This window comes from Cutaneotrichosporon cavernicola, assembly GCF_030864355.1.
Source record: "Cutaneotrichosporon cavernicola HIS019 DNA, chromosome: 1".
Classification (NCBI taxonomy): Eukaryota; Fungi; Basidiomycota; class Tremellomycetes; order Trichosporonales; family Trichosporonaceae; genus Cutaneotrichosporon; species Cutaneotrichosporon cavernicola.
The window spans coordinates 1,430,127-1,455,844 of record NC_083393.1 but is presented as its reverse complement, the minus strand read 5'-3'; the positions used below and the strand labels follow the sequence as shown (position 1 = coordinate 1,455,844).

The 25,718-nt window shown below is 59.3% G+C and overlaps 11 protein-coding genes across 11 annotated transcripts; 4 read left to right on the top strand and 7 right to left on the bottom strand.

The window, feature by feature from the left end:
* Positions 1 to 198: 198 nt before the first annotated feature.
* CcaverHIS019_0105320 (uncharacterized protein) lies at positions 199 to 2,620 on the top strand (the record flags this gene model as incomplete). Its single annotated transcript, XM_060601367.1, has 3 exons — positions 199 to 261; positions 552 to 781; positions 817 to 2,620. The coding sequence occupies 3 exons, from the start codon at positions 199 to 201 to the stop codon at positions 2,618 to 2,620; spliced, it is 2,097 nt and encodes a 698-aa protein (XP_060453080.1).
* A 947-nt stretch (positions 2,621 to 3,567) lies between these two features.
* Positions 3,568 to 5,113, bottom strand: CcaverHIS019_0105310 (uncharacterized protein; the record flags this gene model as incomplete). Its single annotated transcript, XM_060601356.1, has 2 exons — positions 3,568 to 4,796; positions 4,933 to 5,113. 2 exons carry the CDS (start codon positions 5,111 to 5,113, stop codon positions 3,568 to 3,570), a joined length of 1,410 nt encoding a protein of 469 aa, XP_060453079.1.
* Positions 5,114 to 5,825: 712 nt separating this feature from the next.
* CcaverHIS019_0105300 (uncharacterized protein) lies at positions 5,826 to 8,533 on the bottom strand (the record flags this gene model as incomplete). The annotated part of the gene is made up of 9 exons (XM_060601345.1): positions 5,826 to 6,149; positions 6,190 to 6,275; positions 6,441 to 6,519; positions 6,771 to 6,832; positions 6,871 to 6,976; positions 7,010 to 7,336; positions 7,370 to 7,596; positions 7,643 to 8,307; positions 8,358 to 8,533. 9 exons carry the CDS (start codon positions 8,531 to 8,533, stop codon positions 5,826 to 5,828), a joined length of 2,052 nt encoding a protein of 683 aa, XP_060453078.1.
* Positions 8,534 to 8,773: 240 nt separating this feature from the next.
* Positions 8,774 to 10,134, top strand: PEX2 (uncharacterized protein; the record flags this gene model as incomplete). The annotated part of the gene is made up of 4 exons (XM_060601333.1): positions 8,774 to 8,932; positions 8,965 to 9,106; positions 9,138 to 9,472; positions 9,505 to 10,134. 4 exons carry the CDS (start codon positions 8,774 to 8,776, stop codon positions 10,132 to 10,134), a joined length of 1,266 nt encoding a protein of 421 aa, XP_060453077.1.
* Positions 10,135 to 10,336: 202 nt separating this feature from the next.
* On the bottom strand, positions 10,337 to 12,218 carry CcaverHIS019_0105280 (uncharacterized protein; the record flags this gene model as incomplete). The annotated part of the gene is made up of 2 exons (XM_060601322.1): positions 10,337 to 10,687; positions 10,761 to 12,218. 2 exons carry the CDS (start codon positions 12,216 to 12,218, stop codon positions 10,337 to 10,339), a joined length of 1,809 nt encoding a protein of 602 aa, XP_060453076.1.
* Positions 12,219 to 12,628: 410 nt separating this feature from the next.
* Positions 12,629 to 16,099, bottom strand: KIP3 (uncharacterized protein; the record flags this gene model as incomplete). The annotated part of the gene is made up of 5 exons (XM_060601311.1): positions 12,629 to 15,499; positions 15,534 to 15,654; positions 15,689 to 15,785; positions 15,843 to 15,980; positions 16,060 to 16,099. The coding sequence occupies 5 exons, from the start codon at positions 16,097 to 16,099 to the stop codon at positions 12,629 to 12,631; spliced, it is 3,267 nt and encodes a 1,088-aa protein (XP_060453075.1).
* A 618-nt stretch (positions 16,100 to 16,717) lies between these two features.
* Positions 16,718 to 17,985, top strand: CcaverHIS019_0105260 (uncharacterized protein; the record flags this gene model as incomplete). Its single annotated transcript, XM_060601300.1, has 5 exons — positions 16,718 to 17,001; positions 17,127 to 17,425; positions 17,510 to 17,649; positions 17,694 to 17,820; positions 17,861 to 17,985. 5 exons carry the CDS (start codon positions 16,718 to 16,720, stop codon positions 17,983 to 17,985), a joined length of 975 nt encoding a protein of 324 aa, XP_060453074.1.
* Positions 17,986 to 18,228: 243 nt separating this feature from the next.
* Positions 18,229 to 18,961, bottom strand: RPL30 (uncharacterized protein; the record flags this gene model as incomplete). Its single annotated transcript, XM_060601289.1, has 4 exons — positions 18,229 to 18,249; positions 18,297 to 18,411; positions 18,604 to 18,673; positions 18,829 to 18,961. 4 exons carry the CDS (start codon positions 18,959 to 18,961, stop codon positions 18,229 to 18,231), a joined length of 339 nt encoding a protein of 112 aa, XP_060453073.1.
* A 1,357-nt stretch (positions 18,962 to 20,318) lies between these two features.
* Positions 20,319 to 21,252, bottom strand: PAM18 (uncharacterized protein; the record flags this gene model as incomplete). The annotated part of the gene is made up of 3 exons (XM_060601278.1): positions 20,319 to 20,337; positions 20,448 to 20,570; positions 21,092 to 21,252. The coding sequence occupies 3 exons, from the start codon at positions 21,250 to 21,252 to the stop codon at positions 20,319 to 20,321; spliced, it is 303 nt and encodes a 100-aa protein (XP_060453072.1).
* A 184-nt stretch (positions 21,253 to 21,436) lies between these two features.
* CcaverHIS019_0105230 (uncharacterized protein) lies at positions 21,437 to 22,925 on the top strand (the record flags this gene model as incomplete). Its single annotated transcript, XM_060601267.1, has 3 exons — positions 21,437 to 22,128; positions 22,172 to 22,694; positions 22,734 to 22,925. The coding sequence occupies 3 exons, from the start codon at positions 21,437 to 21,439 to the stop codon at positions 22,923 to 22,925; spliced, it is 1,407 nt and encodes a 468-aa protein (XP_060453071.1).
* Positions 22,926 to 23,131: 206 nt separating this feature from the next.
* CcaverHIS019_0105220 (uncharacterized protein) lies at positions 23,132 to 24,644 on the bottom strand (the record flags this gene model as incomplete). Its single annotated transcript, XM_060601256.1, has 4 exons — positions 23,132 to 23,379; positions 23,489 to 23,671; positions 24,068 to 24,205; positions 24,239 to 24,644. The coding sequence occupies 4 exons, from the start codon at positions 24,642 to 24,644 to the stop codon at positions 23,132 to 23,134; spliced, it is 975 nt and encodes a 324-aa protein (XP_060453070.1).
* Between the last annotated feature and the right edge of the window lie 1,074 nt (positions 24,645 to 25,718).

The following is a 25,718-nucleotide window of genomic DNA, read 5'->3' as shown; positions in this document are numbered from 1 at the left end:
CATGCAAAGGGTGATCCGAAATGGGACGGCCGTAAGAGCGTTTCGGAGGTATCAGAATATCGGCGAACGCCGAGATCATTCCGGCTCACCGAATGCCGACTCCGTACATCCTCGTTCTCCACATTCCAAGGCACGCTGAATATAACTGTCACCTTGGTCAGTGGTGCAAGTCACTTTACTCATTTGCATACTACCAGCATGTCGTACAACGGGAAGCCAGCTGAAATGTTCTGGAAGCCGGGGGACGCACGGCCCCATTCGGTGAGTTGTTGGTGAAGGCCGTGCGGAATGATTGTCGGATTGTTGAGGGATCGTCGGGTTGGGTGGTGGGCGGTGACTTGGGAAGCGCAAGTGCGCACATGGAAGGCAGAGCATGGTGCAGCGAGTGGCCATGAGCACATGTGAGGCGGTGTAGGAAATTTCCCGTGTGTTGGCGAGGGGTTGGGCTACTGCGCCGAGCCGGAGAGCCGCTTGCTCGAGAGGAGGGTGACGAGAGAGAGCAAGAGTTGTAGCCAAAACCATTGACCCATCGGACACGGCGCTAATAGCAGGACGAGGAGCCGTTCATGGACAAGTTCCGCCAGGCTGCGAACAAGCGTTACGGGGTCAACCTGAAGGACTACTGGGAGTTCCACACCTGGAGCGTCAAGGAGCACGCCAAGTTTATGGACCTCGCATGGGACTATCTCGGTCTCATCGGCGAGCGCGGAGACGGACCTGCCTTTATCCCAGGAGTACCAATGGACCAGGAGCAGCCCTACTTCCCAACGGCGCGGATCAAGTGAGTCAAATGGGTCGCTCAATTACTGACAGCAGCGTCGCGGAGAACCTTTTGCTTGCGCACAAGTCGGCTCTCAGCAAGACCAAGTACGCGATGATTGCGACGGTCGAGGGTGACCCGGCGAGCGGGAGCAAGGAGCCCAAGGAGACCCGGCGTATCTCGTACTACGAGCTGTACCACGAGGTACGCAAGGCGTCGCATGCGCTTCGCAAAATGGGCGTCAAGCCTGGAGAGAGCGTCGTGAGCTTTGCGGCGACCAACTGCGAGATGCTTGTCGTGTTCATGGCCGCGGTCGCTATCGGCGCCATCTTCTCGTCCACGCCCGCCGAGTTTGGCGTCAATGCCGTGCTCGACCGCTACGACATTATCAAGCCGCGCGTGCTCTTCACCATTGACGCGTATCGTTACAACGGCAAGGAGCACGACGTGTCTGAGCGCGCGCGTGAGGTCGTCCGTCGCCTTGGCGGCATCGAGCACGTCGTCTGCATCGGACATCTCAACGAGAGCCGCGAGCCCTCCCTCGACTCGCTCAAGGGGTACCCCGACGGACCGGCGATTCACACCTGGCACGGCTTCCTGGGGCAGGGCAACGATGCTCCAAAGAAGATTGACTTTGCGCGAATGCCGTTCAACCACCCCATGTGGATCGTCTTCTCGTCTGGTACGACGGGCAAGCCCAAAAGCATCATGGGGCCTGGCGGTGGCGTCATGCTCATGCGCAAACTCGTATACACTGTGCACTTTAACATGGACCACCGGGACAGTTATCTCCAGTTTGCGACAATGGGGTGGATCGTCTGGAACATGCACATCATGTGGACAACGATCGGTGGCACCGTTGTCGCATACGACGGCTCGCCGTTCTACCCACAGGAGGTATTGTGGCGCCTCATCGAAAAGTACAAGGTGACACAGCTCGGCGCGTCTCCGCGCTACCTCCAGACGTTGGACAAGGACGGCTTCAAGCCTAGCTCTGGGCGCGACGTGTCGTCGCTTGCCCAGATCTACACTACTGGAGCGCCCGTTACCCCGACCGTGTACGAGTACATCAAGCGCGAAATCCCATGGGTGTTCCTTAACAACGCGTCTGGCGGTACCGAGCTTGGCGGGAGTGCGCTCCAGTCCAACCACACCATGCCCATGTACAAGGGTGAGCTCATGGGACCCGTGCTCGGCGTCGATGTGATTGCAGCGGCACCCGACGGCCGGGCTCTCGCGGGCGAGGAGGGCACTATGGTGTTCCGTTCGCCTTTCCCCAACATGCCCTACGAGTTCGCTGGCAACCCCAAGGAATCGCGCGAGCGCTACGTCGACACCTACTTCTCTGACTGGACGAACCCGCCCATGTTCAACATGAACGACAGCGTGTATCTTAACCCCGAAACGAGGGGTTGGAACGTCCTGGGCCGCGCCGACGGCGTCCTCAACCCCTCGGGTGTGCGCTTCGGCTCGAGCGAGTTGTATTACATCATCGAGAAGGACTTTGGCAACGACATCGAGGACTCGATCGCCGTCGGTCAGAAGATGGGGGACGACGAGCGCGTTCTCCTCTTCATCAAGACAATTGGCGATAAGCCACTGTCACCTGAGCTCACCGGCCGCCTCAAGAAGGCGATCGCCAACGGGCTCTCGCGCCGCCACGTTCCCGAAATCATTGCCCAGTGCCCCGGTGTCCCTGTCACTGCAACCGGCAAGAAGCTGGAACCATCCGTCAAGAAGATTGTCAACGGCGTGTCGCTGGCCAAGATCAACCGCACGGGCGTCGCCAACCCAGAGCTGTACCCATGGTTCGAGGCGTGGACCGCGGCGCACTCGGGCAAGAAGCAGGCCCGTCTGTAGAGAGGGAGCACAGGTTGTAGCATCGTTAGAAGTCAGGACTGCATGCAGGCTATAGAACTAGCGAGGCCAAAGTCGTGGAGCAACTTGGAGCGTGAGTGAGCATGCAGCACACGAGTGAGTGCTACAGGTCTTTGGGCCGCGATACGAGGGTGAGGAGACCAGATAATGGAAGGGTCTTGCCACCAGCTCACAGCTGACAACCGACAAGCATAAGCCGCGTTAAATCGAGCTGCGCGTCTCCAAGAGGGATGCTCTGGCACTTCCAGCTGCCTTTGACACACCTCGGGTCCCCATTGCTCCACTCAGTCCATATCAAACCTTGAGGCCCAGACCAGGTGGTGAACGGTCAATCCTGTAACGCCAGCCGTCGAAGTCACAGGTACTGCACAAGAATCTCTCCAAATGTAATCGATGGAATGCTGCTGTGCATGGGCACTGTCATTACTTTGCCAGGGAGATCGCCTGTTGTCGCTTGCTGTCAGATATAGAAATCTACCTGAACCTAAACAACCATCAATGCATCAGTCATGGGGTTGACTGCAATGGGCAATAATAAAAGAGTAACAGCGGGAGATGGCGGGACGGACAATATTCTCGGATTACGGCAGAGTACATGTACACTGGTCGCCTGCAGGCTCTCACGGACAACCTGGAAGCCGTAAAATCCGTTGGGCCTGCTGGCAACCAGCGTTGCCCTCGAATGGTCTCGAACCGAATATGAAGAGTATGCAGACGGGATCGGTAGTGCCTTTTGGGTTGTATGTACGCGCGGGTGACTGGAAGTAGCACTGTTCCTGGCAGCTGACTACAAGTTGCAATGTTGCCTAGTCTGGCCGGCTTGGCTGGTCAAGATGAGCAGGAAGAGAATGAGGGGCAAATGCATCCGACACCAGGCCGAGCGAGAAGCGCCACTCAGTGGCAGAATACGAAGGGGATTAAACGGAGATTTAGAGGCGGAGGCGGTGGGCGCGCTTGCGCTTCTTGCACTTCTTGGGCGGACCCGAGGTGGCGCTGCCGCTAGGTGCGGTCGAGCTGCTACTGCCAGCGGACGCGGACGAGTAGTCACTGCCAGCGGAGACGGTCGAGTTGCTGAGGCCAGACCCAGTCGGGTGAGCTGAGGTGCCAGCGGCGGCCGAGCTGCTCGCCCCGGCCGAGCTGGCGCCCGCGAAGGAGAGGCCAGGAAGCTCTGCGCCGCTGGGCTCGACCTTGAGGTTGCTGTCGTCGGGGTTGAGGCCCGGCACAGCGGAAGGCGAGACAACAGGTCCCGAGCTAGAGCCAGATGCTGAAACAGTAGGATTCGAGCTAGCGGTAGAGGCGCTGGATCCGGAGGGTGAGACAGATGCACTCGAGTCGGTGGCAGGGTTGGACGAGTTTGAGGGCGTGGCGTTCGAGTCGGGTGAGTTGACGGCGCCGGGACCAGAGACCTTGCCAACGGGCGCGTTGGCGTCGCGCTGGATAATCGGGTCGTGCCACGCGCCAGCCGCGTCCGGAATGGGGGCCTGGTCGGACGAGTTGAGCCAGGTAGTACCGAGGTCAATGTCCCAGAGATCGTCCTGGGCGCCGTTCTTCCACCCGTAAGCCTCGTTGTAAAACGGAGCGTCCGAGTATCCCTGGTGGTTGTTTCGGCCCTCCTCGGCCACCATCCAGTACAGGGGCTGCTTCGCACCGACCGTGCAGTTGTTCTTGTTAGACGGGCACTTGCGCGCAATAGCTGGCTTTGGAAGGGGGATCGTGCCCGTGTCACCAGTTACGTTGCAGCGGTAACCGGTAAAGTACAGCTCCTGGCCGCCGCCACGCTCGTTGTGGATCCAGCCCCACATGCAGTGGCAGCCACCCTCAGGACAAGCCGGCAAGCCCTTCGGGATGTGGAAGTCGACGTCGCGGTACCATGGGCAGTAGCGGTTGGTCGAGATGATGGCAAAGTCTTCGGGCTTGATCTTGTGCACGTCCGACTCGTATACGATACCGAGACCGCAACCCATCACCTCCTTGGTCTGCTCGGGCGCCATGCCGAACGGCCGGTCTAGCGAGTGCAGGAGGCCGTTGCCCTGGGTAGAGGACGCCATCTTGCCAGTGTCGGGCGTGGGCTTCTTGCCCCAGCTCGTGTATATCTTATTGTTCGAGATCTCGCCCGTGAACACCCCGCCAGCGGGGAGCTCCATGAACGTGCCATCAGCTGCTGTCAGTCACAGTCTTGGGATCCGAGTAGATGCACAGGGACAGGCCTGAGCAAGTTGTTGGCACTAAGCATCCACTGGCCACACGCCACAACGGCAGATGTCGTCCAAACCCATGGCCCACAGAACACTCACCAGGCGGCTCGTTAATGGCGCCACGGAACCACCACTGGTCAAAGGCGGCGCCGAGCGGAGGCGGAGTGGCAGCCTGGCTGTACTCCAGGTCGTCAGGTCTGAAACCGTACATGGCCGGGTGCCACATGGTCATGTGCGCCGCAGCGGGGACAGCAAGAAGGGGGAGGAGAGCCGCGAGCATGGTGCCAGACTATGCGCGCGTCGTTACGAAAAGTGTTGGAGAGGGTCGTCGAGTGACTGAAAGAGCTATAAAGAGCGTAACGTGAAGGAGTGGCGTGAAGAAGTGACAAATCGGACACAGTCCAACGCAGAGAGGCGATAGCGAGATATAGGAGCCCGAGAATATCACGAACGAGTGAGAAGAACAATGCGGTAAGTGGCTGGCACCCGAACGAGAGCAGTGCTTTTGTATGCTTGTTCTCTACATTTGAGGGTAAAGGGGCTGAGGGCAAAGCTTTTTGAGGGTCACAACCGTGTACGCTTGTTTTGGACATTAATAAGACGAAACTGGGGGGGCCTCTAGCCCGTTGTCACCCTGCGTAGGTACTTACCAAAAGGGATGTGGTCACCACGCCGCGTTCGAGGCCGGGGGAACGCGTTTCGCGTCGTGGCGTCCCCAGGGATTGTTGGATAAGTTGGGCCCAGTGAAAACCGTTCGGTCGTCCCGTTTCATTGCAGTATGACGGCATGGACCCCATCCTCACCCTTTTTCGCCCATTGCATGGTTTGGGTTGTTGTACTGATGGTGTACTTCACCTTGGAGACTCCCCTGTCTGTCTCGGGTCTGTCTCGGGCACAGCCCATATCGTCCAATGCACCTGGGCCTATAAGCATGTTTGATGTTTGAACATCTCTGCAACGGCCCAGAACATCGTCTCCATCCCCAACCTATGCTACAACGCCTGGAAGTTGATCGCGTGCAGCGCTCGCCGGCGCTCCTTCTCGTCCTCACGCTTCTCGCGCTCTCCGAGCCACACGACCACCATCCCCAGCGTCACCACTGTCCCCACAACAGCGGCAGCGACCCATGGGATCCAGTCGCCTGGGTGCAAGAAGAGCTCGGTGCGCCACTCTTTGGAGCGGTACAGCACCGTCTCGTTCGTGCGGAGCGCTCGCGACCATGGTGGGTTCAGGATTACCTGCGAGTTGGGTATCACACCATCGAGTGACGTTACCCGGTTCTCGTCAGACTTGAGTGACGTGCCAACCTTCAGATTCTGAGATCAGACAGGCACTACAGGAAACGTCTCGACTCACCTCGATGTAGTTGTTTGTTCGGCCCAGGCCCATGAAAGTGTGCGGCGAGAGCAACGAGTGGTAACACGTCTGGGGAAGCTGCGCGACTGGGGTTAGCTTGTGTTCGTGGAGAGTTGGGCCGTTGTCAGGGGACTCCGTACGGGTTCGGAGGTCATGGCCCAAAGGACGATTGCACCCCTTCACCTCAAACGGTTGCGCTCGCCTTCACTACCCCAACCCAAGTGATAAGTCAATAATGACATAAGACTCACCGTTCTGAGCATGCCGATTCCCCCGTGTGTCAAAGGACGTGAACTTGAAAGTCGCTCCACTTATGCTGCAACCCAGTGCCTGAGATTAGCTCAACACAGCATGGGTGGGTAGGGCGGACAACAAAATCAATCACACCGCACACCCGAGGAGGGCAATGGGACAACCCGTGTCGTGAGCATCACTGCCAATACCATCGAGCACGATGGACGCGGCATCTCTAGCGCTTGGAGGCACACCCCAAAGGTGGAAAGTGGCAAGTGACCGCACTCAACAACTGTCTCATCGACGAACAAGGCGGCATTCGCTGCAGACGCGTGAGCAAAACTCACCGAGTACGGCTTGCCGCCGTCAACTGGGAAGCATCGCCTCCGATCACACGCGCCATTAAGCACTGGGTGGGTCAGCTTGAGCTTCCAGCAAGGTGCGCACCTTGGCCCTTGAGGAAGAACGCGTCGTGGTAAAAGTTGTTCTGGATGAACGTTACAGTCTCTCCGTCCTGCTTGCCTGTACGGTGCACCATGATGTCGAGAGATCCCTGGGGTGAGCGTCACCACAACTGGCCACTCACGTCGTCGTCGAGGTCGATCCAGCTCGCGCCGATGGCGTCCTCGATCGCCTCGAGCGCCTCCCAACCCTTGCCGCCGAGCACTTGGAATCCCCGGCTGTACTTGGCACTAAAGTTGCCGCAACCCGGCACGTCCTTGCCGCACGGCACGTTGTGGAGGACCTTGACAAGCGACTTTTTGCCGTCGCTGATCGTGATCAGGAGATCCGGGAAGCCATCGACGTCAAAGTCGCCCGGGCGGATTGGGAGGGGGACGTCGGTATGTCCTGGGACATTGATCATAAGCTTGAAGCCGGGGAAAAGCTTGTCGATCGCGACCGTTGGGAATTCCTGTCGTTAGCGCTGTGGCGGAGTGAGACTCACGGGGCTGTTCTCCCAGAACTGGAAGTCAAAGTATGGGTCCGCGCTGCAGAGCTCGTCGTAACCCCTGCAAATAATCCGGCCACTTGGTGAGTACTGCGACGTCTTGGTATTGCAGAGTCCCGCCTGGTTGTTGTACGCGACGTGGATCTTACAGGCCTCGCCAAGTCCTGTGCTGGGCAGGACCCTTTTACATGTTGGGAACACGAGGTCCATGGCGCCATTACGGTCTACGATCAGCGTTCTGCGTTGCTGATCCGTTCCCTCCGCACTTACTCATATCAGCATACGAGATTGATCGCGACCCGAGTGGCAAGTTCCACGTGTTGCTGAGGATATACCCCTCCTTGCCTCGGTTGAGCCACACTTGCAATTTACGGTTGTTGGCTTTGGCGCCGCCGCAATGCAAAACGACGTCCGGCGCACAATCGCCGTCCATATCTATAAACGCAGATGAGTGCGCGCCCGCAGGGGGGTGGGTGAGCTGGCATACTTGGTCAATGGGCTTCAGCATCGGAGTGAACAAGCGCATCGCGTGCCCCGTATTGCGCCATGCCTTGATCTTGGGCCCGTCTTGTGTCTCCGCGAATCCCAGCAGTGATGGGGATAAGTCGAGGTCGTCATCGAAGAGCATAGGTTGCGCGAGCCCTGCGGGCGGCAGGCTCCACCTCTCCCCCTTTGACAACCCCCCTTCGTTGCCCATGATAATCTCCATGTCGGTCGACATCTTGCCTTTGTTCCCCCAAAACCCACCGCCACTGTTCGCAGACCACATGACGAGCAAGTCCATACGCCCATCGCCGTTAAAGTCCGCCGGCGTAACGTTCGTGATCTCGTGCTCAAAGGTGACCGTATCCCGCTCCTCGTACATGAACGCATCACGGTTCCACACCATGACATGTAGCGTCTTCCGATCTTGGGAGAGCATAAACAAGTCAGAGCTGCTGTCAGAAGCCTGAGTCAAGGCGTGTGCTCCGATGCGCCCACTCACTTCTGGTCGCCGTCTACATCGCCGATCGCAACAACACGCCCTGCGTCCTTTGGCAATCCGAGCGTACCTGCGTTGTACAGCGCCTCTGCCATGAAACGTTTCTGCTTGAACGGCCATATCCCATGGACGACCGGTATTAGAGGTGCGAGGAGAAGCGCGAGCGGACCGGCGCGCATTGTTGCTGCTAGATGGTGGATGCTCAATGTCGGGCTGGGCTCAGAAGTGCATCGGACATCTGATCATCTGGTGGCGACAGCGGATGCCACGTGCTCATTAGGACATACCATTAGTGTCCATCTGCTCCCGCTAATGGGTTCTGGAATAGTCACTCGGCCTCGGCGGAGCGCGAGCCGGTTAAGTGGGCCGGAACTGCCCATCTCCACTTCAAGTCTCCTGTCCATCTTTACTCCACCCACATGATCGCCGCCGCCGTCACCGAGGCAGGTCCCAGTGCCCCAAGCGGGCCGTATATCCCCCGCGCACCACTCGTTAGCCAGGTTGACGCTGGGGAGCTAGACGATGGTATTGCCCAGCTGCTCGGCGACGGCGTCTCGCGCGCCTTCGCTCGCTTCCATGTACGTATTCTCTACCTCCTCGCTAACGCTAGCCATCAATAGGACCCGACGCCAAGCCCGAGATCGAGCTGGTCCTCAAACTGGCTGTCTTTGCAGCCGGCGTGCTCGGGCCCGCTACCGCCAGCCCAGGCCTCGCGCTCTCCAACCTCCGCTTAGCGAGCGGCCGCACGAGGCGTAAGCGTTTCTTAGGATGAGCTGACAGCAGCAACACGCAACAAACTCCTGCTCTACATCCTTCTCCACCCGCCCCTCCTTCCTCGCTATCTACTGACGCGCGCGCGTGTGACTGCGCTCTCGCGCCAGTGGCCAGACTTGCCGTCGCACGATATCCGGCGTAAACTGTGGCGCCTGCTCACCCGCATCGAGGCGCTCGCGCAGGCATGGGAGCTCGCTGGATGGGGTTGGTTTCTCTTGGATGGGCGCTACCCATCCCTCCTGATGCGGATCCTCAAGATTCGCCTCGTGCCCGACGCGCCACACCTCGCGCGCATGGTGTCGTACGAGTTTATGAACCGCCAACTCGTCTGGGGCGTCATGACGGTAAACCCCATTTTGTCTCGTGCTGACGGAAGGAATTCCTCATGTTTGCGCTCCCTCGCATTCCTAGCCTGCCATATGCGTTGAACCCCAACACCCTGCTTGGGCCAGTCAAGACGTTCCTGAATCAGCCGACAACCATCGACTACGACGCTCTCTCGGCGGCGCAAGGGAGCATCTCGGCGGCAAAGGCAGCAGGCATCGCTGCTCCGAGTGCTGCGCACGCGGGTGTGTGTGCTGGCATCCCACTGCAGACCTGTCCCGTTTGCTACTTGAGGCGCACTAGTGCGCCAGTGGCTCTGAGCGGGACAGACATTGAGCTTCCGGCGCTTGAGGACACCGACCCCGAGGCCGACCCTGAGGATCGTATTTTCCTCCCAGCACAGACGGACTGCTGGGGCGGGTGCAGTTACTGTTACTACTGCGTGGCAGATGAGCTCGCACAGTTCGCGCAGGACCACCCCGAGAAGGGCGCCAAGTGGCAATGTCTCCGGTGTGGGGGAAGTGTAACCAAGGCGAAGCGCGTCGGCGCCGAGCCTGGCGCCCTGAAGCAGCCTGAGGAGAGCGACGAGAGCACCGACGAGGAGAAGAAGACGGCAGAGGATAACGAGGCCAGAACGCTTGGGTCGGAGCCTGGGCCGGAGGACTCGTGGTTTGCAGTGTGACAGAGATAGATGCAGCTTCATGGGGCCTAGTGTCTCGGAGTGCAAGTGAGAGGATAGAACCGCGGGTCGTTTGGTACTGGAGGCCGTTATTGCCGTTATGCCCACATTGCCTCCGCCCACGCTTTACCCATCGGACCCTCGCTCTACCTATCAACCACGATCCACAGCTTGGACGAAATCTAGTTGCATCTCCACTGGTACACTATGCGCCCATGTTGCCCATGGCCTTTTTGAGGCGCTGCTTGAGCTGCTGGTCGCGATCGAGGCTGGTGCGGGCCGGCGGCACGATGGACGAGGGTGCTGGAACCGGGGCGACGATGGGCCGGTGTTCCTTGTGCTCGTCGCTGGTCACGGAAGACGCAGTCGTCGCGCCGGCCTTGGAGGGTGACGACCCCGGCCCGCGTAGCACGCCACCACTTGAACGGCGCGCCATGGGGGTAGCAGCCCCACTCCCGCTTTCTGGGACCTCGTCGCACGACGTTTGAGCCCCTGCAATGCGGTGCACGCTCTCGGTGCAGACGGCGCGGCGCGTCCATCGCCTGCGACGCGTAAACTGCTGTCAGCTCAATTGCAACACATTCAAGCTGGCATTTCCCATCTTGAGCCTTGAGCTTCCTCTCACTTACCTTACCCAGCCCACCCCTGGCAGTCATGTTCTCCCACTTGTTGTCGCCGTACACCCACCCGTCCGCGTCCGTCTCGTCATCGGCCTCTGGGATCGAACCTTCGGGCTGTCCTGCCGCGGAGCTGACTACATCCTCATGCGACGCATCCGTGCTCTCGGAGCCTGTGCGCTGTCGGCGCGAGTCCGTCGAGGCCTTGGCCGGCGCAGGTGAAGAAGACGCTGGAGTACCAGGTAGTGGGACGCTCTTCAGCTTCCCGAGGCCCTTGGCAAACGCTGTCTCGGCGATCGACGGTGATCGTCCATCGCTGGGTGAGAAAAGACCCGGCGCGGGTCGGGCCACAGGTGCAGGAGGCGCGACAGGCGTAGGGTCAGAGGGCGCTGGTGCACCTTTGACCTTCTTGACGACGGACCAGTCATCATCAAGCCAACGCCATGTCGCGGTTCGACGCAGCATTCCACGCGGTTCGGTGTGCGTGTGTGCTGGCAGGTCGATGGAGGAGGGGGCGGGGAGTGCGAAAGCTTGAGGCGGCGCGACAGGTAAGAGATGTGAGTCGCACCAACTTGGGCGCTCTTGAGGGAGCAGAGCCGACGTCCAGTCCAGTCCCATCCACCAGCGCTGATTTTCGTGTAGCTCGAAGCGGAAGTAGATGGGATTGCCTGCGCGGTCGGCGGGCGCTGGTGAGTCGACCGCCTTGACCGGCTTCGAGGCGAGAACTGTGGATGGGCGCCTGGAGCTCACCCACTTGCTCTTGAGCCATCCAATCGGGGAGCCGAGACGGTAGTCGCGGTCGGGCGACCCGAAGATGAGGAGGAATACCAGGGCCAGGGTGCGGCGGACGGCGAGGCTCTTGCCGGCCAAGTGCACGACCTGAGCGAGGGGAGGGGATGGGGCGAGAATGAGACCGGTTCCAACAAGGGCGACGAGGACGCGTGTGCCGAGTGTGTGATCAAGCGCGATCCAGAGACCCCAGATAACGGCGAGGCCGCGGACCAGGCGGCGCGCCCCAAGAGCGCGAAACCGTGCGTACGTCGCGGACAGTGGCGGGAGGGGGGATGGTGGGAGGAGCGCCAGGATCTTATACACGTCGCCAAGGGTCTGGAGAAGGGTCTCCGAGGTTGCCGGGCGCGCCGGTGTCGTTTGTACGGGCATTTTACGCTCGCCGAGGCGCAACCGCTGCAGCGGAAGCAGGGGCGCGAATAGAAGTGGTGGCGCCAGCCAGGCAAACACGTACGCGCCTGAAAGGCACGTGAACCACCATGCGAGGAGGAACATCCAGCTCTGCACGCGCCGCTCAGGCTTCCAGAGCAGTACTTCGAGGACGGCGCGGAGGGCGGCGATCGGACCCGCAAAGACGATCAGGAGACGAAGGACGGGTGCGGGGAGCGAGGTCATGAGGTCAGGAGGTGGTAGGGGCGCCTGACCGCCTGGCGGAACGGCGTCGGCCGCGCCTGCAGGCATGGTGGGTTTGTTGAAGGAGCGTGAGTGGATGGAGAGCGTTGTGATGAGAAGGAAAGGTGGCGATTATGGAAGTGTGAGCGCGGTTGTTGCTTGGGCTCAAGTTGATTGTTGCTGGGGGAATGCGGGACGGAGGGCAAGGATGATAATGATGATAATGATGATGATGGATGGCGAGATGCAGGGAGGAACGCGTAGTTACCCCTTTGCTTCACGACGGCGACGTCAGGCCGCCCGCCAAATAGCACTACCCGGCCACGTGTACGCGGGGCCCTCGTCGATCCCAAGTGTCTCACTTCGATTCTCAACAGTGGCGTCTACTTTAAAGGTCACATGAATATATCCACACAAAGCACACAGCACACTCACATCGGATGCAGTTATCGTACAAGTAGTGTATCTAACAATTCATTCTATCGCCAAATTGGCTTCGGATTGGCACCGTTGCCATTGCCATTGCCATTGCCATTGCCACCATTCGTGACCAAATTACCGCTATTGAGCGAGAACATACTCGCACGAGTGCGCAAGCCTGCCCCGCTGGTGCCGGCGACACTCATGGCCAGTGTCATCGGGGAGCCCATGCTTGGTACCGCGCTCGAACTAGCACCGGCAAGGGTGCTCGAAGCCCCTGGCCCAATGCTCTTGGCTAGCCCGAAGCCACCGGCGGAGCCTCTGGGAGACGTTCCGCTAGGTGATCCTTTGGGAGACGGGATAAGACTCGGCTTCCGCCGATACGGAACGGCTCCCTGGTGGAGCTTTCTTCGCTGGTGCCGATCAGACAGACGACGCGACGACGAGGGCCCCCTCGGGCTTGGCACCGCAGGAGAATGGGTCGACGCGATAGGGGACTTGTCCCCTCCATTCGCGCGCGCAGCGCTGGAAGCTGTCGGGAGGTGAAGAGTTGACGAGCCCAGTGAGGACGTTGGCCGTGATGGTGGGAGTTGTCTCAACTCTCCGAGCACGGAGGCCGTACGCGAAGATGGCCGTGGCGGCCGCCCTAAGCCGATTGGTATCGTAATCTTTGAGAATGAGATCTCAGAGGCAACCGAGACAACACTCGTGTCACCCTTGATGGGGCTGACTCCCTCCTTGTCCTTGCTGTTCTCGTGTTTGCCAAGGGCAAGTCGGTTCGCCTTCCACGCCGGCATCACGGACGCCGAGGCCGACGTGGAGGCGAGTGGGGACGATCCGGACGGAGCTATGGGCGGAGGCTTTGAGCGCGGGTGTCCCGTTGGAGAACCAGTTGACGGGGCCGTAGGTCCACGCAGGGACATGTTCAGACGCTGATGGGGCTTGGACGAGGTGCTTGGTTTGGCCTTGGGAGGGGCCGGTAGCGCCACAGGCTTGATGGTGGGGACAACCTCCTCCCAGTCACCGCCATCGTCTGGGGACGTCCCAACGACTGGCGACTGCGACGAGCGGGCCTTGAAGTGGCGGATCTCCTCGAGCTCACCTCCCTCATCGTCGGCAAACCGGGCGGACCGAGAGGACGCTGGCACAGCGCTTGTCCTGCGCATCGCGCCGCGCCCAGGGAGTGACCGCCGAGGGGAGCCGGGCTTGTGGACGAGATGTTTCTTATCCATGGAGAATCGTTGCGAGAGGCGCTTTGCCTTGGGCGAGCCCATAGCGCTGGGTGATACGTTGTGGCGAAGTTGCGCACCCTTGATCGGAGTGGGGACAGGAGCCGGGGCTGGTGCATCCGACAGCTGAATGAGCTGGTGAATGTTGCCCATTTCGCGAAAGAGCGGAGCCTGCAACGCCTTGAGCAGGTCCATCTCCTGGAGAATGACAAATGGTTCAACAGACCCTCTCGCGCACAGAGCCTTGATACGTGACGAGTGCTTCTCGTACAGCGCCTCAATACGGGCTGAGGCGATGGCGGACCGGGCGAGAGCATCCTCGTGTTTGGCCAAACGTTCACGGTAGCCAATCTCGCAGCCCTTGGCGTTCGCTTGCTTGATCTTGGCTCGGGCCACTGCCATCTCCAGGCGAAGATTCTGCGCATACACCGGGTCGACGTCCGGGAAGATCTTCGACTCGATGTCATCGATCTGCTTGCTGAGGGTCATGGCCGCGTCATTGCCCTTGTTGACCTTCGCTTGGAGATGACGAGACTCAGTGAACTCGTGCTTGTACTGGGCGATTATGGAGTTGCACATTTCTGTCTCCTTCGCCAGGTCCTGGGTGTCCTCGTCGGCCTCAAGGTCGTCACGGCGGTTTTCGATCTTCTCGATCCCGAGGTTGGCGACATCCCATTTTGCCCAGTGTTCGGCACCCTCTCGAACAACCTCGCACTGGTCGTCGACTGTTGCGTTGATGAATCGTACATGTTCGATGATCCGTATCTTTGCGTCCTCAATCTTGAGCTGCACCAGTTTACTTGTCTCCTGGTCCTTGACATCGAGCTGCGCCTCGAGAATCTTGACCCGCTCGTTGAGCTGGTGGATCTTCTCGACATATTGCCTCGCGCTGACGTGTGTGCCATTGATGTTGCGCGTTACAGTCGTCTTGACGTGCTTCGCACGGTCTGCCCACGTGAGGGTGTTCGACGTGTCCTCGATGTCCTTGGATGATGGAGACACGCAAACGATCATGACCGTGCGACAATTGCCCCCAAGAGAGAACTTGAGAAGACGAGTGAGTTTAGAATTGCGGTATGGAACGTGTGGACGCGCGCCCTTGCGCTGGGCGTCGCACAAAGCGGAAATACAGCTACTGAGAGCCAATAGCGACTTGTTAATCTGTGCTCCTTCCTTCATGCGGTCGCCGAGGTTACGAGTCGCAGAGGCACGCTCGCTTCCTGCGAGATCGACAATGGACAGGGTTGCGAACGAGGTGTCGAGCAAGACCTGTTCGCGTTCCACGTCAACGTCTGCGTTGCGGCTCTTGCGCGCGATGCTGATTTGGAGGACAGCATGAGAGCGAGAGGACGCAGAGTTTGCCGCAGTAAACGAGGTACTGCGACGCTCGTTGCCGATCATGACTAGCTCCATCACTTCATCGGCCGTCTTCGGTGTCCGGATGGTGACGTCGGCGATTGTCACCCTATCCTTCTCGTTCTCAAGAAGTTTGAGGCCACCTGTGGGCATGTGGGGGAAGGTGTCCGAGAGTAGGTCGCGGATGTTCTCGTTGTAGAGTTCGATCATTGACAACTCGACGTGAGTGTCATAACGATCCTGGCTTTCTGAGATGCGCTCGTAAAGGTCTCTCATAGTCCGGACGATGATGCCGGGGTCCTCCTGGTTGCCGCTGATGGTGTGTGTTTTGCCACACCCAGTGGCCTGATGGTCAGCACAGGGCGCTATCAAGACTCACGCCGTAGGCAAAAACAGTCGCGTTGAACCCCGAAAGCACACCGTCAAGAAGAGGCTTGGCCGTCCTCTCGTAGACCTCCTCCTGGCTGGCGGCCATCTTGAACACATGGTCAAACACGTAGCTGGGATTAGCTCCGTCGACTATCCCTAACCAACCGCCTGTCCTTGTGACGCCTACCGCTAAAGCCGCCGTAGCGAGTGGCACAGCGTTCGGGCTTGCGGTCAAAGTCGAGAGAGCGGTTGTCAATGACCTCTGATGGTTAGCCATCGGCCGTGGCAATCAACACCGCGCGCGACCAACACCACTCACCAACGATCTCGCGGATGGCGCCTCCGGCCGCGGGCTTCTTGGCCTGCCCAAAATTGCCGTTGCCTATGAAGAAGGGTTGATCGGTGTCCTGCGCGAGATACGGGGCCTCCTTGGTTGGATGCCAAGGCCGCGGCCGCACTGATTCGTGCGTCAGCACGGTGAGGGAGATGTCGGCCTGCTACGATGACAAATGCCAGCAGGGTAGCGGGCGACGTACCGCAGATGCGCATGGCATTGTCGTCGATCAAGTAGGCCATGGTTGTGTAATGTGCCGAAGAATGGGCGTGGATGTCTTCACAAAGGAGAGGGATAGGGATCAGGCCAGTGATGGGAAGGACGTTGTGGGGCGGGAGGAAGGCTCACAGCCGATTGGGGAGCTCTCCATGCAATTCTCGCTGCGGGTTGCGATGGCGATGGGGAAGGGAAAGCGACGTTGCGTCGACCCCGGATGGAGTGTAACAGATGGGCAACGGAAAGAGAGGAAGGAGGGGGAGATGGTGATGGCTTCAACTAATGTACTTGGATCGCTATGGTTTTGGACGTCGTTTGGCTTGGTTTGGTTTGGTGTGGGTTGTGTGGGTTGTGTTTGTTGTTGTGCCCAAAGCTGAGCTTGGACCAGATTAAGGGTCAGCTTTCCTCGTTACAGTGGGAAAGTCAATCGCGTGCATCATAACCCTAAAATCAAAACATTATTCGGTCCTCCCAACCTGCCCCACTCTAAATCAACATTGCCCCATCCTATGACGCCATCCATGCAAGTTTCAACACGTCTCCCTCCACCCTCCACCTTCAATGAGTCACCTCTCTTCCTCCCCAGCTCCCTAGAACCGCAACTGACTTCTCCATCATTGGCGCGTTCGCTGCGCTCTCTAACCATGTCTGAACTCGACCTATCTGCGCTTCAAACCTTGAGGAGGCAGTACTTTGGCCTCGTCCCGCCATACCTCCTCCATGTACCTGACCTTCCTCCGGCTGCCCAGGAATGGCTGGCGGACAATCTTGTGGAGAGTCCCTTGCCTGCGCCGGAGGAAGGTTACCAACGCTCCTTCTGGAAGCGATTGTTGCAGCCTCTGGAGGCGGGGGCAGGGGAGGATGGTGTTGAGGAGCGTGTCTACGAGGTCGTGGCCGGAATCATGGCCACTCCACCTCGCTTTGGAGAGTGAGTCAACTGATGAAGAAAGGTGGAGTTGCAAGAACCGGGCCCCTGCATGAGCCCAGTCATGCGTCTGCAATCGTCTCTCCACTTAACTCCCAATCTCTCGTTGACCACTGAGCTAACGACAGACCACCACAGTCCTACAAGACATTCCTGTATGGTCGGCCCGAGTGCGCGATCACACTCCTTGAGGAGCAGGTTGCGGTGCAGGCGGGAACAACGGGCCTGCGGACATGGACTGCAGCTCTCCACCTGGGCCACCACGTTCTGCACTCTTCCCCATCCATCTTCCTTCCCTCCTCCGCATCCGCACCACCGCCTGTCCTTGAGCTCGGCGCAGGCACAGGCTTCCTCTCGATCCTCCTCGCCCAGCTCGGGGCTGACGTGATCACAACGGACCTCGGTGATGAGAACGGCGACGATGAGGGTCAGGCGTTTCGCACGCCGCTGGGACGGTTGAAGGCCAACATCTCCCTCAGTAAATGAAGGACAACTCTGTAGCTTACATCAGACCAATTGGAGCATCCACCACGAGTACGCTCCCTCGACTGGTCTGACGCTTCCGCACCGCCAGATGATCGGCCCGGGGTGTGGGCTGAGGCACTTGAACCGGTCGAAGGAAGGGGGCGGGTTGTCTTGGCTGCAGACGTTGTACGTTCAGCTCCGATTGGGTACGTTTTCATAGCTGACAGCAGATCTACGACCCAGACCTGGTGCCCTTCCTTGTGGACGCCATTGGGGTGTTAGCCAAGGAGAGCTATGCGGTGCTGGCCGCCACGGTACGAAACGAGAAGACATTCAAACTCTTCCTCGACGAGTGTTGTGGGTCTCATGCTGACAATTTAACCCAAGCTGACACCAGCCTCTCGCGAGATGCGCACGGAACTCCTTGACCTCACGCCGATGGACTCCTCCGCCCCGACATTCTGGGACACAGCACTCGACGCGGGTACGCGTGTCGAGATCGTACGCGTGACACCGTCTTAGCGCCTTCACTCTTCCAGAACACCATAGCCCAGACTCATACACTGGCATCTCATTGACCCTCCAAGCATGAACACATCGCAGCACCAGGCATTCACCTCGCGTTCGTCTTCAGCCTGAACCTTCCTTCAACAGAACCATAGCATCAGTAACACAAAACGTAGGTCATCATGCAACATGCCATGGCCTGTAAATGTACAATGCATGGACAGCTGAAGACGGAGGAAGCCCCTAAGTATCAGACGTCTAAGCCTCCTGGACCTGGAGCTGAGAGGGTCAGCGCAGCTCTGCTGAATGTGAAAGAATCTACTCACGAGGTCGGAGTCACCGGCGTCCTGGATCGACATGACACCGACGCGGTACATGCGACCAGCGGCGGTGCCGAGGTCGACGTTCGAGCCGTCGTAGTGGTGAACCGAGGTCTTCGAGCTGGGGTCAGTGGAGTCCAAATGCTGGGGATCGCAAGACACGAGGTTTCCAAGAACAGAGACGCGCGCAGCAGGATGCAGTGTGGGGATGAACAGCGCGATGCGCGAAAAATCCAGCACAAAATCTCCTCCACACACTACCAATACGCCGGCCTCCATCTTCTCCACCTCGCTCTCCATTGTAGACACTCACAGCATGGCGTAGTACTCAAGCTCCGACTTGCGGAGCGGGGGGCAGTTGCGCGAGATAAGGATGAGCTTGGCTGCAGGACGAATCCAGACCAAGGAAGAAGGCGTCAGCACAGGCGTCCTTCTCAGCTAGGCTCCGGACACTCGCTGACCGCGATCTCTCCCACATTGTAGGAGAGACCCAGCGAGGCCTTCTCGACCAGGCTCCAGACGCCGAGGGATCACTTACACTTGCCGTTGCGCAGCTGCTTGAGCGCCTGCTTGTAGCCGAGGGTGTAGCGGCCCGACTTGACGACGAGCTGGAGGCGGGCGTTGATGCTCTCCGAGTGCTTGGCCGACTTAGACTTCTTGGTGGGCGCCATTTTTGTTGTATGTGATGACCTTGACGGTTGAGTGTCAGACGACGACGACGATGGTGACTAGGGGGACCCAGCGGCAGCGACGAGAATTGGAAACGGACATGGATACAGTGTCCGCCGTTTGGGAGATTGAACGGTATTTCGGTAATTGATAAAACACGTGGTTGTGGCGATTTTCTACTTCATCCTGACCGACCCTGTTGGTTCCTGACCGAATCTCAACCTGCCAGTGACTTGAACTGGACGCGTAGTCATTCATGGTCCACCACCGCTCGGTCACTGACGCCTGCCACCACTTGCGGACACATTTCAACGCCGTCTGACGCCCCAATGCTTGCTAACATTTACTGAACAGTTGTTGAAGCTTGCTCGTCCCTGCCACTACTGTGTAAACAGCTTTTGGACTCACATTGGTTCGCCAATCTGCGGGTGAAGCTGGACTTGAGTGCGGCGAATGATACCCCATGAGCCACCTTCTTGCTTGGTCATCCGGCTGTCCCCATCAGATACCAGCAGCCGGGTATATCCCTTCCCGCACTCATCTAATGCTATCTGTGCGATCTGTGGCCCCAGTGTCCTGATAGATGGCACACTTGCTAGTCGATGATGCCGGAGACTGCCAGTAGGTGGACGGCCATCTGCGCTCAGCGAAATCTTGAGCACAACCCACTCGAACGTGGACTCTCCATCCATGACCACCTGGCGTTCGTTACAGGAAGCACTCTTCTTCAGGCTCTCAACTTCAACCCATCTGAACGGTGTCGTCATCCTTCCGCCACATCTTCCGTCACATACTTACCAGGCGCCAAGCTCCATCTCTTTACAACCTGTTACCAACTCGCCTGGTCCTCTGAACAGCTCTCTGCTGACTCCATGACCTTCCACAGGCCCGAAACCCCAGTGAAAGTGGAGAGCCGGCGGTTAACGCCAACAAAAATACTGGCGCCACAGGGGCATGGCGCATCCCTTTTCCTGTCTTCCAGAACAACACCAGTGGTGAAACGGTATCATGCGTGCTTGCCAGTTCCTGCGAAGAGACCCAGAAGGTCGGCAGAGCGCGTGCACGCGGCGGGGGTTCGACTCCCTCCTGGTGTAGGTTTTGCTTGTTGCCAGGTGGTAAGAGTGCCAAGAATGCGTTGCGCACCATATGGGGTCGTCTTCTTCCCATACATCTCTCTCCTGTAGCCGTAGATTGCTGTGGAGTCCATGAATGTGTGTTTATCTGTTTCGGTCATTGAATGGATTTGATGTCACGTGATCACCTCCACTCCCCTCCACTGTCTGACATCCCATCCGCGCCCACATCGCAGTGGTTAACCATGCATGGCAATCGCTGCCAGTATAATACAATGTCACAGACCTACTTGCGAACCGTCTTGCTGTATGTTAGCTTTGAGCCTGAAAAATGGCCAAAACAACTGAAAATGTGGCAGAGTGCCGCATCTCATATCCCCTCCTCCAACCGTTCCGCTCGTCTCTCTCGACTTACTCAAGAAGAGCTTTCGCCTCATTGATTTTTCCAGCTAATAGCGGAGAGCCAGACCTATCTGGGTGGTTCGCGAGCATGAGACGCCGGTGCGCATCCTTGAGCTTGTTCGCAGTGAGCGGGTCGCTGTGGTTAGTTGAAGTTCTAGTAGGAAGGTGTTCTTTGGGAAGTGGTGTAGAAGCCGAAGAAGGCTCGGGTCCTATCCGGAGGCGCCAATCTGTGCCTTCCCCGCGGATTGGGGGGGAGTGAATGGCTTGGATGTGTATAGAAAACGGGGGGCGGGAGGAGGGAGGATATAGGAAGGAAGCTTGGGAGGGGGGAGTACATCGCCGCCGGCCTCCCACCATTCAACATGTCTCAGCTCGGCATCCGCTGCGCCTGGAGCGTACTCTCTCGGCTTGTATACGGTATCGTATCTGGGGGTCGCGCCATCGTTGACCGCAATCTAGCTCTACACATCGCTTTGCCTGTGTCTCCTGGCATCTCCACCGCCCACACGCGACTCTCCTCACCTTCCCGACCCTCCCACTTTCCCCCCCTCCCCCGCCCCCCCCCCCCCCCCCGGCTCACGCCCCACATCCCCAACTCTGCCGGGTCTCCCACCGCCGGCCTCCCACCGCTACCCTCCCCGCCTGCCGCGCACTCACCGAAGACCCAGAATCGCGATGGCCTCGGCGCGGTCCATCTTGGGCTTGAACCCGCCCTTGACGAACTGGTCTGCGGCGCCGCGGCGCATCATCTGCCACGCCACACGGCCCGCGAACGCCGCTCCGAGTGTACCGAGTCCAATGACGACTGCTGAAGACATGTTTGTTGGATGTGAATGGAAGCGATGGGTGGCGAATCGGCTTCGCGTCTCATGAGGGTGGATACGTTTGGTCCCGCGTTTCACGTGACTGCGTCGTCTCCAGCAGAGTTCTGCCGAAATAGCAAGCCGGTAAGCTTCTCCGGTGACGCTTCTTCCATCGCCGTCTACTCCGTCTATTCCAACCATGTTCGCAGCGCGCCTCTGGCGTGTGACGGGGACACCGGGGATGCGATGTGCAGCCCAGTCACTTCGTCCTCCATTATTCTCACGCCGCCACTTCCACCCCATCCGCCTCGCCTCAACGTCGCCGAACCAGGCCCCAGTCTCCTCGCAGCCGAGACAGTCGATTGAGCGCGCTCGGCCAACGCGCCCGCCGAAGCAAGCGACCCACAAACCTCCCCGCCGTCGCATGGAGGCCGCCTCGCTTCCGCTGCGTAACGAGACGGCTCCGACCCGAGGCCCGATCCTGCAATGCATCGCGCACACTACGGCCGAGCGGTACGACCTTTCCGCGCTGGCGGTCACCTTGCGCCGCCTCGGTGTGCGGTGGGACGAGGTACCGGAGGGGGACCCTGACCGCGCGTTCGTGATTCAGCCGTGGAAGGGACGTGGCGGAGCAGAGCGGCTGATTCGCGGCAAGGATGTGCGTCCCGAAGCCGAGGATGAGGGAGACGACCTCGGCTTCGAGTACGGCGAACGCGGCGAGATTCTCGTCTTCCACTCGGGAAGCTTTGTCACTTGGGGCCTGACGGAAGAGGAGGGTCGCGCGTTTCTGCGTAACGTCATCCGGACCAAGGGGAGCCGCGTCGAGCACGGACGCCTCGCAGACGCCGATTGCGAGGTCGAGGAGGCGGACTTTGTCGTCGACCCCGAGGCGTGAGTATCTCCTCGCGGTCGAGCTCCACGAAGCTGACAACAGCCAAACACACATCTTGGGCAACCTGATCCTCCTCGGCCGTCCGCCAGAGCTATCCACTTTCTCGAGCAGCTCACCTGCTCTCGCCTCTCTTCTCGCGCGCTACACCCTCAGTCTGTCGCTCACGCGCTCGTCATCTCTCTCCGTCCTCGAGAACAGGTTAGACAAGCACATTGCCTCCGTCTCGCTCCTCCCCCGCGCTCTCGAAGTCTTCGGTGAACAGCCCCTGGGGCGCCGCGACGTTATCCGCAAGGCTGGCGAGCTCATGACCCTCCGCATGGCTGTTAACACGCGCGGCGGCGGCCTCGAGGACACGCCCGAGTTTTACTGGTCCGAACCGGAGCTTGAACAGTACTTTGACGCGATCGCCAACGAGTTTGAGATGAAGGAGCGCGTCGAGACGATCAACAAGAAGATCGACTATGCGCAGGAGGTGCAGAGCACTCTGCGCGCCTTGCTCACCGAGGCGAGTGGACACCGCATGGAAATTATCATTATCCTTCTCATTGCCGTCGAAGTGGTTTTCGTGAGTCGCAAGAGAGAGAAAGTTCGAGACTGACCGCAGCTCCTCATCCGCGAGGGTCCCGAACTTTACGAGGAGCTCGTGCACCCCGTCATGGGTCGGGTGAAAGATGTGCTCGGTCCGCTGACAAAGCCGTCATCTGCGCCGCGCGTCCGTGGCGTCGCCCCGGCGCCTGAGCCCGTTACGTCGGCGCCCGAGGCCGAGGCCAATGACGAGCCCCGTCGCCTTGTCTAGGCAACCAGATTTCATAGACGTCCTTGGGCGTGTATCATACCACTCCATCATGATATGTACACTACTGCATAGCGCTGTGTCTGGGCGTGCGTGAGCGTGCGATGGTGCCATCGAAGAGGTCGCTCTGGCTGCAGGCAGCATTGTCGCCATTGGAGGCGTTTGAGGCGCTTGAAGGGAAAAAGCTCTATGGATACGCGGCGGGCACACTATACACCCATACGCGTACCCACACCAGTTGCGCCACCGCCCTGCGACTGCAGAAGCTTCTCCTTGCGCGCACGCGCCTTGTCCATCACTGCCCGCTGCAGCTCGACATCGGCATGTGCTGCTGTAGCATCGTGGTGCGCCGCAATTTCCTCCGCTTCGCGCAGCTCGGCCGTCGACAACGCTGCAGCCGCAGCCGCGAGGCGCTTGTTGTTCAAGTGGTTGAGGTAGGAGAGGTAGGTGTTCCATCCTGGTGTCAGCTGGCCCACAATAATGCGAGCAGCTTCCTGGCTACTGGCTCTCCAATGGGCAGCGTCGTTGGTCGACACGTTCGTTCGCTACCGCTCCCTACCACTCACCCAGTCCCACACTCTGGCCCACCAGTAACCGGTGCTGCAGTGGCACAAAGGCAAAGTTGACCAGCGCAGTCGGGCCGAACACCATCAGCGACTTGGTGTAGACGGGGACGAAGGCCATGTCAAGCTTGGCCTTGACCTCGGCCGGAGTCTTGCCCTCGAGGAACCCGTTCGAAGTCCAGAACACTGTTGTCAGCCGAGACCGAGGTTGTAGACTGGGGTGGTGGAATGTTCATCTACACGGTAGGGCTGCAGATATCGCGCACGGCAAGTGCTGCCGCCAGTGGACGGCGGAACACCGCCCTGCTCGGCCCGCTGCTAGTCGACACCTGGCAGGCGAGGCACCCGCGCGACGTCGCGGTCGGCGCAGATCAAACAGCAACGACGAGATCGGTGAGCGACAAGACAGCCTTTCACGCGCACCAGGAGAAGCGTGCCGGCATCCGGCACAGAAGGTTTCCAGCGCGTGTTCCCAGGCCTCGTCCAAGTTGTGCAACCGCGTCGGTGCCCGATGGGTCGCGGCGTCTGCAACACATTGTCGCCGCCGTCTTTCCTCCTCAGCCCCCGACATCAGTCACTCACAGCACACAATGAACGGTCCCCAAACAACCTGATCGAGAGTAACCCGCGCCGCCAGCGTTTTCAAGCGCGACGGGAACTTGACCCGCTCGAGCAGGTTGATCCAGTTATGAGCAAACGGCGCGAATACGAAACACCCATCTATCGTCAGCCCTCTCCTTCACCACTACACACAGAACATGAGTCGCGCTGCGCGCGTCGGGTCCCACACCTCGTCATTCTTCTCCCCTTCCTCTTCTCGTTTGGACCATGGCAGCCGGCGGCCCTCAATGCCGAACTGAGCGAGCGTGTCGCCCGTGGCGAACAAACACATGCTGGTTATCATCTTGGTGCGCAGCGGGCGCGCCTCCAATGCACGCAAATACCGTGCAAGCAGGCGTTTCGGGAACGCCTGGCGCGGTGCTGTTCCATTGAGGATCGGCGCGGCCTTGACGCCCGAAGGAGGGGGCGGGACGCGTGATGGGCCGGCCTCGAGTTTCGGAATTGCAGATGCCGATGGCGCCCCTGCAGCGGAGGAGGACGCGACGCGCGCGCCATGCAGCGCAGCAGCGTCGCGGGCGGAAACTGGTGGTTCTGCCATGCGCAGCGAGTTGGTGAATGGCAAGATGAGTGACGGAGTGGGCGTCTGAGCAGAGTCGAGTCGGGTTTAGACTTGTTGCATTGTGGGGTGAGTCGTATCGGTCAGATCGGCAAGAGCCGAGATTAGCCGCAAAATCACGACAGATTATCAAGCTCAGGTTATTTGGTGCAATGGACTCTCCGCTCACCCTGAGATTGACTCAAACAGAGAACAGTGTAATGCACACGATAATACCAGAATTCACAAAGTAATGCCAGGAAATGATTTTTATGGCGGCGGACGTCTCCATGTCAGGTCATACATTGGCGGAAGGACGTCGACGCGGACGGGGCTCGCGTCGTTTACATGGAGTAGGAGCTCAGCGGTGTCAGAAGACGACAACGACGACGACACGGGAGAGGTGGTCATCACCGCAGACGCGCCGGGACTGTACGGATCGGCGCTGAGAGGAGCGCCGAGGAGCTCGCGTTTCTCTTCGAGAACAGGGGAGAGGGTGCGAGGAACCATGACGTTGGTGTCGATAGTTGGTGTTTGTCGCCGAGGTCGCATCTGCACCCCGACCGGATGCGAGTCAGGACGCGGGTGCATCTGTGGTTTGCCTTCAATCTGAGCGCACCTCGTTGGGCACTTGTGGCAGTTGGCTGAGCCGACTATCATGCTCGCTCCGCACATCTTTGTCGCTTGGATGACCAGGCGAGCTGAGAGACGTCGCTTCATCTCACTCAACGTCAACAGGCGCAACACAGACCCAGATATTTGCGTCAAAGCCAAACATCTGACGGATGATACTCGTTGCCGTGGTCCAGCCCGGATTCTGAGTGGGATGATGCCAATAGGACTGCAGGTTGGGAGCAAAGTGCGCACAGTTGAGAGCCGACGCCCCACGATCGCCTCTCCTCGCTAACATACACCTGAGTCCATTCAATGCCCAGCACCCACGGCCCCCGCGCCAGCATGTGCCCGCCCTCGTCCACTACCACAGAACACGCCCTCTCTCCTATGCCATGCATGAATTAATGCCCAGACAGCTCGGCCTCACAGTCTCACCAATGGCCGCCCGACCCTCGTACAACA